The sequence below is a fragment of the Silurus meridionalis genome, chromosome 11 (assembly GCF_014805685.1).
Source record: "Silurus meridionalis isolate SWU-2019-XX chromosome 11, ASM1480568v1, whole genome shotgun sequence".
NCBI classification, from domain to species: domain Eukaryota; kingdom Metazoa; phylum Chordata; class Actinopteri; order Siluriformes; family Siluridae; genus Silurus; species Silurus meridionalis.
In genome coordinates, this window is record NC_060894.1 from 5572497 (window position 1) to 5592448 (window position 19952).

General features: G+C 35.6%; 3 protein-coding genes and 2 pseudogenes across 3 annotated transcripts in view; all 5 read right to left on the minus strand.

The window, feature by feature from the left end:
* The window catches only part of LOC124393330 (protocadherin beta-16-like), an 88085-nt gene extending 84819 nt beyond the window's left edge, over positions 1–3266 (minus strand). The window contains exon 1 of the mRNA XM_046861075.1: positions 744–3266. Coding sequence (XP_046717031.1) covers positions 744–3158 — 2415 coding nt within the window. The 5' untranslated portion in view covers positions 3159–3266. The remainder of the gene's footprint in view (positions 1–743) is intronic.
* The window catches only part of LOC124393332 (protocadherin gamma-A12-like), a 94346-nt gene extending 84819 nt beyond the window's left edge, over positions 1–9527 (minus strand). The window contains exon 1 of the mRNA XM_046861077.1: positions 6888–9527. Coding sequence (XP_046717033.1) covers positions 6888–9296 — 2409 coding nt within the window. The 5' untranslated portion in view covers positions 9297–9527. The remainder of the gene's footprint in view (positions 1–6887) is intronic.
* LOC124393334 overlaps positions 1–14573 on the minus strand; it is a 99392-nt pseudogene extending 84819 nt beyond the window's left edge.
* LOC124393520 overlaps positions 1–19952 on the minus strand; it is a 243501-nt gene that overhangs the window by 189402 nt on the left and 34147 nt on the right.
* LOC124393335 lies at positions 16791–19410 on the minus strand (annotated as a pseudogene).

Below are 19952 nucleotides of genomic sequence, written 5' to 3' on the forward strand. Positions count from 1 at the left end.
CAACAGTGAATGTGAAAGAGACTAATCAGAACAAATTGTTAACTTCAATAGTATTTGTATGCTTAAGTTGCATTCTTTTGATAAATACAACAATTTGTTTAAAAACTAGAAAGAGTAAGTATAAAGCAGGCTATTATGATAATGTAAACACTACTGGAATTTATAACATATGCAAACAGATGAGGTACTTTTTTTGAAATAATAAACAGTGCTCTAGCCTAGCTACGATTGCTTGAAAAAGCTTTTACTTTTTCTTTAGTATTTTTAAAGCAGTTACAGTGATCCAAGCCTGAGGCCTTTGACAATTGCTTACTCTGCCTATAGTTAGTGTTGGCCCTGAGCACGTCAACCCATGATGCAGAAATTGCTATGAAATATAAGAATCAAGCACAGCCATTGTATTCTTTCTGGTGAATTGCGAATGCTTTGTATTTTTTACACAAAAAAAGGTTGGTTCACAGAGATTAAGGTCATGATATCACCAAACCCTAATAATACATAATTGACGTTCACAACATAAAGCAAATTCCAATAAAACTCAATCAAAATCTTTCAATGAAATGATCACTTCAAACCGTGAATTATACTTAAATCAACTGGATCTTCATTCACCAGCAGTAAATGTGGTGTAATTCTAGAATAGATTGATGAGTATTGTAGTGATGTTTTTTGACATTAGGAAAAGTATTAGATTTATAAAAGAAATGCTTCTACAAACAATAGGAAACATAGGCTTATCTTACCTCATTTTCCTCTCCTGCATTGTTAAGTGTAATCAAACTTGCAGATAAAGTCTCATTTTTAACGTTCTTCAGAGTTTCTCCAGCAGTAAGTGTGGCGTCATTGTAAGATGTGATGAACTTGAAGTCACTGGTGCGTGACCCTGTAGTTAAATACGTGTCATAATTGTAAGAACTGCGGAGAGTTCCAGCTCCCTCCACTTCTGCATAGTTGGGAGGGAGATATGCACTGGGAATGGCCACTGCTCCATCAAACAACAGTCTGGGTTTTCTCCTGTGGCAAAACCTCACAGCCAGGATCAGAATAATGAAAGTCAGGAAGAAGGTGGAGACCGAAACCAGAGCGATGATCAAATAGAAAGTCAGTTTGGAATTGCTCTCCTCATAGGTCATGTCTTTCAGTTCTGGAACTTCAGCAAGATTATCAGAAATAAGTAAATATACAGAACACGTAGCAGAAAGAGGAGGTTGTCCATTGTCTTTCACTGAGATAACAAGATTCTGTTTCATGCTGTCAGATTCAATAATGTCCCTCTGAGTCCTGATCTCACCACTATGGAGACCAATAGTGAAAAGTCCTGGATCAGTAGATTTGATGATCTGATATGACAACCATGCATTTTGTCCAGAGTCAGCATCCACAGCGATCACTTTGGAAAGCAGAGATCCAGAATGAGTAGCTTTAGGGACCATCTCGGTCATTAAAGTCTTTCCATCTGGAGCAGGATATAAAATCTGTGGTGCATTATCATTCTCATCCGATATGAACACACTCACAGTCACATTGCTGCTGAGTGGAGGAGAACCATTGTCTCTGGCTGAAACCAGGACTTTAAAGTCTCTGAATTTTTCATAATCAAATGCCCTCACAGCATGGATCACTCCAGTATCTGAATTAATGGATACAAATGATGACAGTGGAACTCCATGTATCTCACTGGGCACCAGAGAATACAGTACTGTACCATTCTGCCTCCAGTCTGGATCTCTTGCAATAACAGCACTAATAGATGTTCCTGGTTTATTGTTTTCTGTTACATATGCAGTGTATGACAGCTGCTCAAAGACCGGTGGATTGTCATTGATGTCAGATACAGATAGATGGAAGGTTATGGATGTTGATAAAGGTGGAGAGCCTCCATCAGTAGCAATGATGGTTATATTATAATCGGATGTCTTCTCTCTGTCTAATAAGCTTGTGGTAACTATAGAAAAATAGTTTTTAATAGATGGGTTCATTTGGAAAGGAACATTTTCTTGAATGGAACATCGGACTTTTTGATTATCTCCTGAATCGTTATCCTGAACATTAATTATAGCCACCTCTGATCTTATGCTACTGTTCTCAGATATTTGACTATTCAGAGATTTAAGAATAATTCTGGGTGCGTTATCATTTACATCAGTAATGTCTATAATTAATTTTGCAGTGGATGCTAAACCAGAACCATCGATGGCCTGCACTCTTATTTCATATGAGGTTTCTTCTTCATAATCAATGTTTCCGCCTACTGTAATATGACCAGTTGTCTTGTCAATAGAAAATATTTTTGCTGCTTTATCAGATATTCGACTCAATTCATAACTGACCTCCCCGTTCACTCCCTCATCAGCGTCTGTAGCGCTCACTGTAATTACTTCTGAACCCAACGGTGAGTTTTCAGCCAGAGTAACCTTATACACAGACTGACTAAAAACCGGGGTATTGTCATTAACATCAAGAACATTGATATGGATAAGAGCAGTACCAGACCTCTGTGGAGTCCCTCCATCAATCGCAGTAAATATTAAATCTATTTCCTTCGTCTGTTCACGATCCAGCTCTTTATCCAAAATGAGTTCAGCGTATTTTCCTCCGTCCGCGTTTTCTTTAACTGACAAAATAAAATGAGCATTTCTTTCAAGTGAATATCCCTGAACCGCGTTTTGGCCTATGTCAGAGTCGTGAGCTTCATCCAAAGGGAAACGTTCTCCTTTATCGGCCGATTCCATTATATTAAACGTAATCCTTTTTTTGGTAAATCTCGGCGCGTTGTCGTTTACATCCTCAATCTCCAGTGAAATGCGATGCACATCAAGAGGATTTTCCAACACAAGCTCATAATTAAGAATGCAAGAAATTTTCGACCCACAGAGCTCCTCTCGGTCTATTGTTTCCGCCACAACCAAATTTCCATTACTCACATTAATTTCGCAGTACCGTTTAGTGCTGCCTTCTGTCTCTATTCGAGCTTTACGAGCAGACAATCGTTTTATGTCAAGTCCGAGATCCTTTGCTATATTTCCGATCACATATTGTTGCTTCCTTTCTTCCGGAAAGGTGTAGCTCAAATCTGCGCGTACAGCGCAAATAATGTTGCATACCCAAGCCAAGGAACATAATATCGAAAATGAAGTTATTATATTTACCATTCTCATTTGAAACAAAGGTGTGTGCTAAAATGGATGCTGTTTTCTGTAATATAGTCCACAGTAAATACTAGCTTCTGTAACAATGATTCTCGGTCTCAGGGAAAGCTGGAACATTACTCGAACTGGGTGGAGAGATTTATTTTTCGTCCCTCGGTAAACAGCGACTCTTTGAGTATATTTAGAGTATTGCAACGTGCTCTTTTCTACACACGTATCCAATCTTTCATCTATTTGCCATAAGCTAGAGTTTCATATTATACATGGTGTCAATTTGCAACATTTGTTATCCAAAACACTAGATTGCTAAAATGAAGTCGTGTTAGTTAAATATAATCACAACCTCTTTATAACACTAAAGAAAATTTCCACCTCCTGTAATATCACCAGTTTTTTTTATTAATTTACAGCATAAAACGTTACTTGGCGAAGCATAAACATTATGGAATTTAAATTAGTTCACTTTTTCCTACTGGATGATAGGTTCACAAACAAAGGTAAAATAAAGAGTAAATACTTCCACGCCCCTATAGCAGATTACTTTCCTCATTTGCCCCATCTTAACACATGGTACAATAAATAAAATATTTTTAGTTCACAATACGTTACATTCATATAAATGCCACTAATCTGGACAAAGCCGCTTTTGGTGCTGTCTTTCAGCCCGTGGTGCTGAAACAATTTTCAACATATTAAATACTGTAAGAGTGGACTCTAACATACACGTCGAAATTATGCATATTTACAATACATATATAAGAGAGAGAGAGAGAGAGAGAGAGAGAATATGTATAAAGAGAGAACATATAGAGAAAGCAAATAAATATTTGAAATGTGAAAATTGTGACTTATTTCCCTCGTGATGATTACTGTATTGTCAGCGTTAAAGCGCGCACTTCCGTCTAATGTATTCACGTTGCTACGCGCATTTTCTTTTGATTACAATCTTGTCTTCTTGTCGTCTGCCTTCTGTGCCATGATTACTTTAAATGAGTTTAATCAGTTTGCGCATTTCATCTATTTTTTCTCCCTTTTTTTTCCCTAAATATTTGTGTATATATTTGTATTTACATGCACCTGTTCTGTGTATTGTAATGTAAATTGTACTTGGTATTGCCACTTTGTTTGTGTATGGCTAATTACTTAATAAAAAAAATTAAAAAGAAAAGATAAAACTGTTGTAGTTCCTGTATATCTGAAATGACAGGTGTCTCGTCCAATGATCGGTGTGTGTTCCATTCACAAACTATACCTACCTTTTCCGGTTTGTCTAAATTGTCGTTCTGTTTTCGGATTTGTTATCTTGTTTTTGTATTTAAATTTTTTTTTTTCGGATTTGTTATTTTGTTTTTGGCCTACATTGTAATAAAATATATTCATTTTAACATAAAAAAAAAACCAAAACAGAAAAGGTCTTATTATTACATTGATCACAAATGTTTGGTACAATTTATAATCTCTTACCTAGATTAAAGTCTGCCCCGGTCCGGGTGACTCATGTAGAATCATTTACAATGGTGAACTAAATTGCTAAAAAAATGCCTTTTTTAGACAGAAAAGCCAAATAAAATTAATTACACTACACACAAATTTACCTGCCATTAAAAATAGCTCCTGCAAAATATTTTTTTGTTTGTTTTTAATGTTGATTGTGTTTTTCATTATTCTTTCTCTAGCCTTGTGTATGCTGATTAAATCCCTTTACCTGACCACATGTCTTGTTTTTTTATTTTTTTATTTTTTTGGTCACATGTCTCAAATTCTGCTTAATCTTAATAAATGAAGCTTTCATTTATCTGCTCTGGAATGTGTATTTGAATGTGACAAAACAACTTCTACTGAATATTGTAGGTACGTTTCTATGCATGTAAACTACAGTTTTTATTTTTAATAGTGAATAAGGTAAACTACAAGCGCAAAAGCAGAGCATGAATAGCAATTTAAGATCAGTTATAAACTGTATTTGCATACTCTTTGTAATTTCTTACAGTATCATGTTGAGCATACACATGACTTTAGTCCCATACCAGTTTGACTTTGCAGAACAGGTTCAATAAATAAGAACAATGGGAAAAACTAGAAAAAAACCAAGTAAGCTGTGAACCTATTTTTTTCTTATATAAATGAATTCTTCCATGTCAAAAAAGTTGCTTGTTTTTAATCATTTCGACACTCGTTTATAATTCCACTAGCAGAAAGTGTGTTATCATTGTAAGAAATGAAGAAGTCATTAGTGCGTGATTCTATAGTTACTGTAGATATGTGTCTCAGTGACAATATGTGTCATCAGTCTCTGCATCAGTTGCTGTAAGAATTTTATTGGATATATATTTTTTTTTACAGTATACTTTGCTCAAAATTAATTCTATGTATTTACCACAACCTCCAATAGTTACAAAGTTTGAAGAGAAATAATCATTTGTCTTGAAGGAATATCTTTGAACTGAGTTTTGTCCAACATCTGCATTGTGAGCCTTAACCAAAAACAAAACACAATCCCATTAATTGCCAATTCTTGTATCTCAAGCTTAAGGGTGTCTGTGAAAATCTGTGGCATATTGTTAGTGATATGCTCAATTTAGACAGTGACAGAATGCAATTTTAAAAGCTTCTCGAGTACAATACTGTATTTTATTTTGCATGACACTCAAACAACAAAAATTCTTTCAGTCAAAAAACTATGCTTCAGTCAGTTTTCCAATGCTGTATCAAAAGCCATGAATAGTTTTCCACTACCATCAATGTTCAATCTTACTTTCCTGTCTGTACATCTGTTCCAACATAATCTTAATAAATAGAATTAAAATAAAAGTTATCCTGCTGTATGAATGTGGTTATTGTCAAAATCAAAATTATATGTTGTCCTTTTGTAAGAACCTGAATGTTATATGAAGCACAAGATTAAACGAGCTGACCAATAGTTAACAAATGTCAGGTTTTTTTTAGGAGATGCAAACTGATATTTTTAAATGACACATCATGAGAGTATGGATATAGTATTAAACAATAATAATAAAACTCAAAGCTCTTAATTTGTGGGAAAAAAATATATATCGCTGTCTCGAGTTGTGTGCAAAAAAACAATTATAGTTGTTGTTATAGTCCATTCAAGTGCTCCTACCTGATCAATTATTGAACACATTCACAACAGCACAATGTGCATTTCACTCATATTTAAAAGATTATGTTCCTTGAATTCTAGAAAACAAATTATTATTATCAGACAAACATTTTAACTGCATAACAACATGTGCAGAAATGACTATGCAATATAAGAATCCCACAATGTATTCTTCTTAATCAATTGCCAATGCATTGTATTTCTTACACAAAATTAACAAAAAAATGTTGACTTACAGAGATTAGGCAAATTTGCTAAACAAACCTTAATAATGCAGAATTGCTGTTCACAACATAAAACAAATCCCTCAAAAACTGAGTCAAAATCTTAAAAAAAAAAAAAAAAAAAAAGGAATTGCCTTAAAAAGAAGTTATTATTTAAACAGATGGATGAAATATTCTTGTTACATTGATCTTTTTCACCATCAGAAAGAGTGTAGTCATTATAAAATAGATCAATCAGAATGGAAGAAATTTTTTTTAGACAACTATCAGTAAAACTATCACAAAATAAAAAATTGCTGGATATATTCTTCAGTGCAATGAAAAGCTAAAAGAAAAAATGAAAGAAAGAAAGAAAAAAAAAAAAAAAAAATTGGTAACAAAGGCTTATCTTACCTCATGTCCCTCTCCTGTATTTAGTGTAATCAAACTTGCAGATAAAGTCTCATTTTTTACTTTTTCCAAAGTTTCACCAGCAGTAAGTGTGGTGTCATTGTAAGATGTGATGAACTTGAAGTCACTGGTGCGTGACCCTGTAGTTAGATATGTGTCATAATTGTAAGAGCTGCGGAGAGTTCCAGCTCCCTCCACTTCTGCATAGTTGGGAGGGAGATATGCACTGGGAATGGCCACTGCTCCATCAAACAACAGTCTGGGTTTTCTCCTGTGGCAAAACCTCACAGCCAGGATCAGAATAATGAAAGTCAGGAAGAAGGTGGAAACAGAAACCAGAGCGATGATCAAATAGAAAGTTAGTTTGGAATTGCTCTCCTCATAAGTCATGTCTTTAAGTTCTGGAACTTCAGCAAGATTATCAGAAATAAGTAAATATACAGAACACGTAGCAGAGAGAGGTGGCTGTCCATTATCTTTTACTGAGATAACAAGGTTCTGTTTCATGCTGTCAGATTCAGTAATGTCCCTCTGAGCCCTGATTTCTCCACTATGGAGACCAATAGTAAAAAGCCCTGGATCAGTAGATTTAACGATCTGATATGACAACCATGCATTTTGTCCAGAATCAGCATCCACAGCGATCACTTTGGATAACAGAGAGCCAGAGAGGGCAGTTTTAGGGACCATCTCAGTCATCAAAGACTTTCCCTCTGAAGCAGGATATAAAATCTGTGGAGCATTATCATTCTCATCTGATATGAACACACTCACAGTCACATTGCTGCTGAGTGGAGGAGAACCATTGTCTCTGGCTGCAACCAGGACTTTAAAGTCTCTGAATTTTTCATAATCAAATGATCTCACAGCATGGATCACTCCAGTATCTGAATTAATGGATACGAATGATGACAGTGGAACACCATTTATCTCACTGGGCACCAGAGAATACAGTACTGTACCATTCTGCCTCCAGTCTGGATCTCTTGCAATAACAGAACTAATAGAGGTTCCTGGTTTATTGTTTTCTGCTACATATGCAGTGTATGACAGCTGCTCAAAGACCGGTGGATTGTCATTGATGTCAGATACAGATAGATGGAAGGTCATGGATGTTGATAAAGGTGGAGAGCCTCCATCAGTAGCAGTAATTGTTATATTATAATCTGATGTCCTCTCTCTATCTAATAAGCTTGTGGTCACTATAGAAAAATAGTTTTTAATAGATGGGTTCAATTGGAAAGGAACATTTTCTTGAATGGAACATCTGACTTTTTGATTATCTCCTGAATCATTATCCTGAACATTAATTAGGGCGACTTCGGATCCTTTCACAGAATTCTCAGGAATGGGGTCATTTAGTGATTTAAGAATAATTTTGGGTGAGTTATCATTTACATCAGTAATGTCTATAATAATTTTGGCAGTGGATGCTAAGCCAGGACCATCTTTAGCCTGAACTCTTAATTCATATGTAGATTCTTCTTCATAGTCAATATTTCCTTTTACTGTAATATAACCAGTTGTCTTGTCGATAGAAAATATGTTTGCTGCTGTATCAGATATTCGACTAAATTCATAACTGACCTCTCCGTTCACGCCCTCATCAGCGTCTGTAGCGCTCACTGTAACTACTTCTGCACCCAACGGTGTGTTTTCAGCCAGAGTAACCTTATACACAGACTGACTAAAAACCGGGGTATTGTCATTAGCATCAAGAACATTGATGTGGATAAGTGCAGTGCCAGACCTCTGTGGAGTCCCTCCATCAATCGCAGTAAATATTAAATCTATTTCCTTCGTCTGTTCACGATCCAGCTCTTTATCCAAAATCAGTTCAGCATATTTTCCTCCGTCCGCGTTTTCTTTAATTGACAAAACAAAATGAGCATTTCTTTCAAGTAAATATCCCTGAACCGCGTTTTGGCCTATGTCAGAGTCGTGAGCTTCATCCAAAGGGAAACGTTTTCCTTTATAGGCTAATTCATTGATATCAAACATTATCCGATTATTAGGGAATCTCGGCGCGTTGTCGTTTATGTCCTCAATCTGCAGTGAAATGCGGTGCACTTCAAGAGGATTTTCCAACACAAGCTCATAATTGTAAATGCAAGAGATCTTCGACCCACAAAGCTTTTCTCGGTCTATTGTTTCCGTTACGAGAAGATTTCCACTATTCAAATTAATGTCGCAGTACCGTTTAGTGCTGCCTTCCGTCTCTATTCGAGCTTTACGAGCAGACAATCTTTTCACGTCAAGTCCAAGATCCTTTGCTATATTTCCGATCACATATTGCTGCTTCGTTTCTTCCGGGAATGTGTAGCTTAAATCTGTCCTAACAGCGTGAATGATGATGAATACCCATGCCAAACGACATAATATCGAAGATGAAGATATCGTTTCCATTCTCATTTTAAACAAAGGTGTGTGCTAAAATGGTGCTGTATTCTGGAGTACAGTCCTCAGTGAACACAAGCTTCTGTAACAATGATTTTCGGTCTCAGGGAAAGCTGGAACATTACTCTTCCTGGGTGGTGAGAATTATTGGTTGTTCCTCGGTAAACAGCGACTCTTTGAGTATATGTAGAGTACTGCAAGTGCTATTTCCTACACCCTCATACCAATCATTTTACCTATTTGCCATAGCATTTTCGAACGAGTTTCTGCGATACTGTTCATAGTATACACTGCGTCACTTTACAGGATTTGTTCTCTAAAACACTTGTTTGCTAATGTAGAGGTGTGATATATAACATTATCACAATCTCCCAATAACACAAAAAAGCAAACAGTTTTCCAAATGCTGTAATATCAACTGTTGTTTCACAGCAAATTCACGGTATGAAATGGAATTTGGAGATGTATAAATACTATTAAATTTAAATTAGCTTATTTTTACGAACGGAATGATAGAATCACAAACAAACAATGCGTGACACGTTCCAAATAAAATGATACAGTTACATGTACTATGATAAATGAGTAAATATTTTCATAACACATGCAGTAATAAAATCCTTATAAAAAATTTCCACGTCAAAAACCCTAAAATAATCCAGACATTCATACAAATCACACTTAAGTCACTTTGCAACATTAAAATTGAAGACGATTTGCTGATTCAATTCTATGACTGAAGTGAACTTGTGCAGATGAGACATACAGTATATACATTCAGATACAATATATCGTAATATATATTTGAATATATATTATATATTAAACGTGATTAGATTTTCATCAAATTTCTGCATATTAATGTTTTCTCTTATAGAAGTTTACCTTCCTCATATCACAGCAGCTTATAATATTGTACAATAAAATAAGTTATTTTTCATCCACAGAACATTGCATTGATGTTAGTTTTACTCATCTGAAACAGTCTTCATTATATTATATACAGTAAATGGTGGACTAACAACAAGTTGAGATAATATTCTCATATAGAGAGCAACTAAATATTCAAATTTCGACAATTGTAAATTTAGCTTATGTTGATTGTTGTATGATGAGTGCCAAAGCATATAACATGTGCCTAAAATATGGTCATGATGCCATGCACATTTTGTTTTGATATAAAATCTTGTCTTTGTCCAGGACATGTTATTGGTCATCTCCTTACTCTGTCATACTTTCAGATATGTTTAGTTTGTGCATTTTAATTGCATTATTTTTTTTTGATGTAGAAATTTGCATTAACAAAAACTAACAAATCTAACCCGGCTTAGTCAGGCTTAACAATATGCTATTTTAAAAGCTTCTCGTGTACAGGACTGTATTTTATTTTGCATGACACTTTTAAACCACAAAAATTCTTTCAGTCAAAAAACTATGCTCCAGTCATTTTTCCAATGCTGTATCAAAAGCCATGAATAGTTTTCCGCTACCATCAATGTTCAATCTTACTTTCCTGTCTAAACAATTTTAACATACAAACTAAGATCTGCAGCAATATGTGCTGCTATGAGCCTTGTCTTCTCTTCTTCAATATGGAGTATGTTAAATAGGCTTGGCAAGTGCCCAGCATTGAACAACAGACAAACGAATAAGGCAAAAAAATTTTACCCCATGATCATTGGAGGTTAAGATACTGTACATCTGTCCCAACATAATCTTAATAAATAGAAGTGAACTAAAAGTTATCCTGCTGTATGAATGTGGTTATTGCCAAAATCAAAATGAGATGATGTCCTTTGTAAGAACCTGAATATTATATGAAGCAAAACGTTCACCGAGCTGACCAATAGTTAACACTGTCAGTTCTTTTTTGGAAGATGCAAACTGATATTTTTAAATGACATCATGAGATTATGGATATAGTATTAAACAATAATAATAAAACTCATAAAGCTCTTAATTTGTGAAAAAGAATATATATATCGCTGTCTCGAGTTGTGTGCAAAAAAACAATTATAGTTGTTGTTATAGTCCATTCAAGTGCTCCTACTTGATCGATTATTGAACTCATTCACAACAGCACAATGATACAGTTTACTCATATTTAAAAGATTATGTTAATTAAATTCTAGAAAACAATTTATTATTATCAGACTGCAACATTTAAACTGCATAACAACCCGTGTGGAAATGACGATGCAATATAAGAATCCCACAATGTATTCTTCTTAATCAATTGCCAATGCATTGTATTTCTTACAGTAAATTAACAAAAATGTTGACTCACAGAGATTAGGGAAATGAGCTCAACAAACCTTAATAATGCAGAATTGCTGTTCACAACATAAAACAAATCCCTTGGAAACTGAGTGGAAATCTTTAAAAAATAATAATAATGGAATAGCCTTACAAAGAAGTTATTAATTCCAACAGAAAGATGAATTATACATAAATCAAATTGATCTTTTCACCATCAGTAAGCATGTACTCATTATAAAATAGATAAATCAGAATGGAACAAATGTTTTTAGACAACCATCAGTAAAACTATCACATTAAATAAAAAATAGCAGGATATATTCTTCAGTGCAATGAAAAGCTTAAAGAAGGAAATATAAATCCAAAAATAAAAAAATAGGAACCAACAGCTTATCTTACCTCATGTCCCTCTCCTGTATTTAGTGTAATCAAACTTGCAGATAAAGTCTCATTTTTAACTTTTTCCAAAGTTTCACCAGCAGTAAGTGTGGTGTCATTGTAAGATGTGATGAACTTGAAGTCACTGGTGCGTGAGCCTGTAGTAAGATATGTGTCATAATTGTAAGAACTGCGGAGAGTTCCAGCTCCCTCCACTTCTGCATAGTTGGGAGGGAGATATGCACTGGGAATGGCCACTGCTCCATCAAACAACAGTCTGGGTTTTCTCCTGTGGCAAAACCTCACAGCCAGAATCAGAATAATGAAAGTCAGGAAGAAGGTGGAGACCGAAACCAGGGCGATGATCAAATAGAAAGTTAGTTTGGAATTGCTCTCCTCATAAGTCATGTCTTTAAGTTCTGGAACTTCAGCAAGATTATCAGAAATAAGTAAATATACAGAACACGTAGCAGAGAGAGGTGGCTGTCCATTATCTTTCACTGAGATAACAAGGTTCTGTTTCATGCTGTCAGATTCAGTAATGTCCCTCTGAGTCCTGATCTCTCCACTATGGAGTCCAATAGTGAAAAGCCCTGGATCAGTAGATTTAACGATCTGATATGACAACCATGCATTCTGTCCAGAATCAGCATCCACAGCAATCACTTTGGATAACAGAGAGCCAGAGAGGGCAGTTTTAGGGACCATCTCAGTCATCAAAGACTTTCCCTCTGGAGCAGGATATAAAATCTGTGGAGCATTATCATTCTCATCTGATATAAAGACACTCAAAGTGACATTGCTGCTGAGTGGAGGAGAACCATTGTCTCTGGCTGCAACCAGGACTTTAAAGTCTCTGAATTTTTCATAATCAAATGATCTCACAGCATGGATCACTCCAGTATCTGAATTAATGGATATAAATGATGACAGTGGAACACTATTTATCTCACTGGGCACCAGAGAATACAGTACTGTACCATTCTGCCTCCAGTCTGGATCTCTTGCAATAACAGCACTAATAGATGTTCCTGGTTTATTGTTTTCTGTTACATATGCAGTGTAGGACAACTGCTCAAAGACCGGTGGATTGTCATTGATGTCAGATACAGATAGATGGAAGGTTATGGATGTTGATAAAGGTGGAGAGCCTCCATCAGTAGCAGTGATTGTTATATTATAATCTGATGTCCTCTCTCTATCTAATAAGCTTGTGGTCACTATAGAAAAATAGTTTTTAATAGATGGGTTCAACTGGAAAGGAACATTTTCTTGAATGGAACATCTGACTTTTTGATTATCTCCTGAATCGTTATCCTGAACATTAATTAGGGCGACTTCAGTTCCTTTCTCACAATTCTCAGGAATGGGGTCATTTAGTGATTTAAGAATAATTTTGGGTGAGTTATCATTTACATCAGTAATGTCTATAATAATTTTGGCAGTGGATGCTAAGCCAGGACCATCTTTAGCCTGAACTCTTAATTCATATGTAGATTCTTCTTCATAGTCAATATTTCCTTTTACTGTAATATAACCAGTTGTCTTGTCGATAGAAAATATGTTTGCTGCTGTATCAGATATTCGACTAAATTCATAACTGACCTCTCCGTTCACGCCCTCATCAGCGTCTGTAGCGCTCACTGTAACTACTTCTGCACCCAACGGTGTGTTTTCAGCCAGAGTCACCTTATACACAGACTGACTAAAAACCGGGCTATTGTCATTAGCATCAAGAACATTGATGTGGATAAGAGCAGTACCAGACCTCTGTGGAGTCCCTCCATCAATCGCAGTAAATATTAAATCTATTTCCTTCGTCTGTTCACGATCCAGCTCTTTATCCAAAATCAGTTCAGCATATTTTCCTCCGTCCGCGTTTTCTTTAATTGACAAAACAAAATGAGCATTTCTTTCAAGTGAATATTCCTGAATCGCGTTTTGGCCTATGTCAGAGTCGTGAGCTTCATCCAAAGGGAAACGTTCTCCTTTATAGGCTAATTCATTGATATCAAACATTATCCGATTATTAGGGAATCTCGGCGCGTTGTCGTTTATGTCCTCAATCTGCAGTGAAATGCGATGCACTTCAAGAGGATTTTCCAACACAAGCTCATAATTGTAAATGCAAGAGATCTTCGACCCACAAAGCTTTTCTCGGTCTATTGTTTCCCTTACGAGAAGATTTCCACTATTCAAATTAATGTCGCAGTACCGTTTAGTGCTGCCTTCCGTCTCTATTCGAGCTTTACGAGCAGACAATCTTTTCACGTCAAGTCCAAGATCCTTTGCTATATTTCCGATCACATATTGCTGCTTCGTTTCTTCCGGAATGTGTAGCTTAAATCTGTCCTAACAGCGTGAATGATGATGAATACCCATGCCAAACGACATAATATCGAAGATGAAGATATCGTTTCCATTCTCATTTTAAACAAAGGTGTGTGCTAAAATGGTGCTGTATTCTGGAGTACAGTCCTCAGTGAACACAAGCTTCTGTAACAATGATTTTCGGTCTCAGGGAAAGCTGGAACATTACTCTTCCTGGGTGGTGAGAATTATTGGTTGTTCCTCGGTAAACAGCGACTCTTTGAGTATATGTAGAGTACTGCAAGTGCTATTTCCTACACCCTCATACCAATCATTTTACCTATTTGCCATAGCATTTTCGAACGAGTTTCTGCGATACTGTTCATAGTATACACTGCGTCACTTTACAGGATTTGTTCTCTAAAACACTTGTTTGCTAATGTAGAGGTGTGATATATAACATTATCACAATCTCCCAATAACACAAAAAGCAAACAGTTTTCCAAATGCTGTAATATCAACTGTTGTTTCACAGCAAATTCACGGTATGAAATGGAATTTGGAGATGTATAAATACTATTAAATTTAAATTAGCTTATTTTACGAACGGAATGATAGAATCACAAACAAACAATGCGTGACACGTTCCAAATAAAATGATACAGTTACATGTACTATGATAAATGAGTAAATATTTTCATAACACATGCAGTAATAAAATCCTTATAAAAATTTCCACGTCAAAACCCTAAAATAATCCAGACATTCATACAATCACACTTAAGTCACTTTGCAACATTAAAATTGAAGACGATTTGCTGATTCAATTCTATGACTGAAGTGAACTTGTGCAGATGAGACATACAGTATATACATTCAGATACAATATATCGTAATATATATTTGAATATATATTATATATTAAACGTGATTAGATTTTCATCAAATTTCTGCATATTAATGTTTTCTCTTATAGAAGTTTACCTTCCTCATATCACAGCAGCTTATAATATTGTACAATAAAATAAGTTATTTTTCATCCACAGAACATTGCATTGATGTTAGTTTTACTCATCTGAAACAGTCTTCATTATATTATATACAGTAAATGGTGGACTAACAACAAGTTGAGATAATATTCTCATATAGAGAGCAACTAAATATTCAAATTTCGACAATTGTAAATTTAGCTTATGTTGATTGTTGTATGATGAGTGCCAAAGCATATAACATGTGCCTAAAATATGGTCATGATGCCATGCACATTTTGTTTTGATATAAAATCTTGTCTTTGTCCAGGACATGTTATTGGTCATCTCCTTACTCTGTCATACTTTCAGATATGTTTAGTTTGTGCATTTTAATTGCATTATTTTTTTTTGATGTAGAAATTTGCATTAACAAAAACTAACAAATCTAACCCGGCTTAGTCAGGCTTAACAATATGCTATTTTAAAAACTTCTCGTGTACAGGACTGTATTTTATTTTGCATGACACTTTTAAACCACAAAAATTCTTTCAGTCAAAAAACTATGCTCCAGTCATTTTTCCAATGCTGTATCAAAAGCCATGAATAGTTTTCCGCTACCATCAATGTTCAATCTTACTTTCCTGTCTAAACAATTTTAACATACAAACTAAGATCTGCAGCAATATGTGCTGCTATGAGCCTTGTCTTCTCTTCTTCAATATGGAGTATGTTAAATAGGCTTGGCAAGTGCCCAGCATTGAACAACAGACAAACGAATAAGGCAAAAAAATTTTACCCCATGATCATTGGAGGTTAAGATACTGTACATCTGTCCCAACATAATCTTAATAAATAGAAGTGAACTAAAAGTTATCCTGCTGTATGAATGTGGTTATTGCCAAAATCAAAATGAGATGATGTCCTTTTGTAAGAACCTGAATATTATATGAAGCAAAACGTTCACCGAGCTGACCAATAGTTAACACTGTCAGTTCTTTTTTGGAAGATGCAAACTGATATTTTTAAATGACATCATGAGATTATGGATATAGTATTAAACAATAATAATAAAACTCATAAAGCTCTTAATTTGTGAAAAAGAATATATATATCGCTGTCTCGAGTTGTGTGCAAAAAAACAATTATAGTTGTTGTTATAGTCCATTCAAGTGCTCCTACTTGATCGATTATTGAACTCATTCACAACAGCACAATGATACAGTTTACTCATATTTAAAAGATTATGTTAATTAAATTCTAGAAAACAATTTATTATTATCAGACTGCAACATTTAAACTGCATAACAACCCGTGTGGAAATGACGATGCAATATAAGAATCCCACAATGTATTCTTCTTAATCAATTGCCAATGCATTGTATTTCTTACAGTAAATTAACAAAAATGTTGACTCACAGAGATTAGGGAAATGAGCTCAACAAACCTTAATAATGCAGAATTGCTGTTCACAACATAAAACAAATCCCTGAGTGAAAATCTTTAAAATAATAATAATAATGGAATAGCCTTACAAAGAAGTTATTAATTCCAACAGAAAGATGAATTATACATAAATCAAATTGATCTTTTTCACCATCAGTAAGCATGTACTCATTATAAAATAGATAAATCAGAATGGAACAAATGTTTTTAGACAACCATCAGTAAAACTATCACATTAAATAAAAAATAGCAGGATATATTCTTCAGTGCAATGAAAAGCTTAAAGAAGGAAATATAAATCCAAAAATAAAAAAATAGGAACCAACAGCTTATCTTACCTCATGTCCCTCTCCTGTATTTAGTGTAATCAAACTTGCAGATAAAGTCTCATTTTTAACTTTTTCCAAAGTTTCACCAGCAGTAAGTGTGGTGTCATTGTAAGATGTGATGAACTTGAAGTCACTGGTGCGTGAGCCTGTAGTAAGATATGTGTCATAATTGTAAGAACTGCGGAGAGTTCCAGCTCCCTCCACTTCTGCATAGTTGGGAGGGAGATATGCACTGGGAATGGCCACTGCTCCATCAAACAACAGTCTGGGTTTTCTCCTGTGGCAAAACCTCACAGCCAGGATCAGAATAATGAAAGTCAGGAAGAAGGTGGAGACCGAAACCAGGGCGATGATCAAATAGAAAGTTAGTTTGGAATTGCTCTCCTCATAAGTCATGTCTTTAAGTTCTGGAACTTCAGCAAGATTATCAGAAATAAGTAAATATACAGAACACGTAGCAGAGAGAGGTGGCTGTCCATTATCTTTCACTGAGATAACAAGGTTCTGTTTCATGCTGTCAGATTCAGTAATGTCCCTCTGAGCCCTGATCTCTCCACTATGGAGACCAATAGTGAAAAGCCCTGGATCAGTAGATTTAACGATCTGATATGACAACCATGCATTTTGTCCAGAATCAGCATCCACAGCAATCACTTTGGATAACAGAGAGCCAGAGAGGGCAGTTTTAGGGACCATCTCAGTCATCAAAGACTTTCCCTCTGGAGCAGGATATAAAATCTGTGGAGCATTATCATTCTCATCTGATATAAAGACACTCAAAGTGACATTGCTGCTGAGTGGAGGAGAACCATTGTCTCTGGCTGCAACCAGGACTTTAAAGTCTCTGAATTTTCATAATCAAATGATCTCACAGCATGGATCACTCCAGTATCTGAATTAATGGATATAATGATGACAGTGGAACACTATTTATCTCACTGGGCACCAGAGAATACAGTACTGTACCATTCTGCCTCCAGTCTGGATCTCTTGCAATAACAGCACTAATAGATGTTCCTGGTTTATTGTTTTCTGTTACATATGCAGTGTAGGACAACTGCTCAAAGACCGTGGATTGTCATTGATGTCAGATACAGATAGATGGAAGGTTATGGATGTTGATAAAGGTGGAGAGCCTCCATCAGTAGCAGTGATTGTTATATTATAATCTGATGTCCTCTCTCTATCTAATAAGCTTGTGGTCACTATAGAAAATAGTTTTTAATAGATGGGTTCAACTGGAAAGGAACATTTTCTTGAATGGAACATCTGACTTTTGATTATCTCCTGAATCTTATCCTGAACATTAATTAGGCGACTTCAGTTCCTTTCTCACAATTCTCAGGAATGGGGTCATTTAGTGATTTAAGAATAATTTTGGGTGAGTTATCATTTACATCAGTAATGTCTATAATAATTTTGGCAGTGGATGCTAAGCCAGGACCATCTTTAGCCTGAACTCTTAATTCATATGTAGATTCTTCTTCATAGTCAATATTTCCTTTTACTGTAATATGACCAGTTGTCTTGTCGATAGAAAATATGTTTGCTGCTGTGTCAGATATTCGACTAAATTCATAACTGACCTCTCCGTTCACGCCCTCATCAGCGTCTGTAGCGCTCACTGTAATTACTTCTGCACCCAACGGTGTGTTTTCAGCCAGAGTCACCTTATACACAGACTGACTAAAAACCGGGCTATTGTCATTAGCATCAAGTACATTGATGTGGATAAGAGCAGTACCAGACCTCTGTGGAGTCCCTCCATCAATTGCAGTAAATATTAAATCTATTTCATCCATCAGTTCACGATCCAGCTGCTTATCCAAAATCAGTTCAGCATATTTTCCTCCATCCGAATTTTCTTTAACTGACAAAACAAAATGACTATTTCTTTCAAGTGAATATCCCTGAATCGCGTTTTGGCCTATGTCAGAGTCGTGAGCTTCATCCAAAGGGAAACGTTCTCCTTTATCTGCTGATTCCCGGATATCAAACATTATCCGACCATTAGGGAATCTCGGCGCGTTGTCGTTTATGTCCTCAATCTGCAGTGAAATGCGGTGCACTTCAAGAGGATTTTCCAACACAAGCTCATAATTGTAAATGCAAGAGATCTTCGACCCACAAAGCTTTTCTCGGTCTATTGTTTCCCTTACGAGAAGATTTCCACTATTCAAATTAATGTCGCAGTACCGTTTAGTGCTGCCTTCCGTCTCTATTCGAGCTTTACGAGCAGACAATCTTTTCACGTCAAGTCCGAGATCCTTTGCTATATTTCCGATCACATATTGCTGCTTCGTTTCTTCCGGGAATGTGTAGCTTAAATCTGTCCTAACAGCGTGAATGATGATGAATACCCATGCCAAACGACATAATATCGAAGATGAAGATATCGTTTCCATTCTCATTTTAAACAAAGGTGTGTGCTAAAATGGTGCTGTATTCTGAGTACAGTCCTCAGTGAACACAAGCTTCTGTAACAATGATTTTCGGTCTCAGGGAAAGCTGGAACATTACTCTTCCTGGGTGGTGAGAATTATTGGTTGTTCCTCGGTAAACAGCGACTCTTTGAGTATATGTAGAGTACTGCAAGTGCTATTTCCTACACCCTCATACCAATCCTTTTACCTATTTGCCATAGCATTTTCGAACGAGTTTCTGCGATACTGTTCATAGTATACACTGCGTCACTTTACAGGATTTGTTCTCTAAAACACTTGTTTGCTAAAGTAGAGGTGTGATATATAACATTATCACAATCTCCCAATAAAACAAAAAAAGCAAACGGTTTTCCAAATGCTGTAATATCACATGTTTCATAGTAAATTCACGGTATGACATGGAATTTGGGGATGTATAAATAATATTAAATGTAAAATAGCTCATTTTTACGAACTGGATGATAGAATCACAAACAAACAATGCGTGACACGTTCCAAATAAAATGATACAGTTACATGTACTATGATAACTGAGTA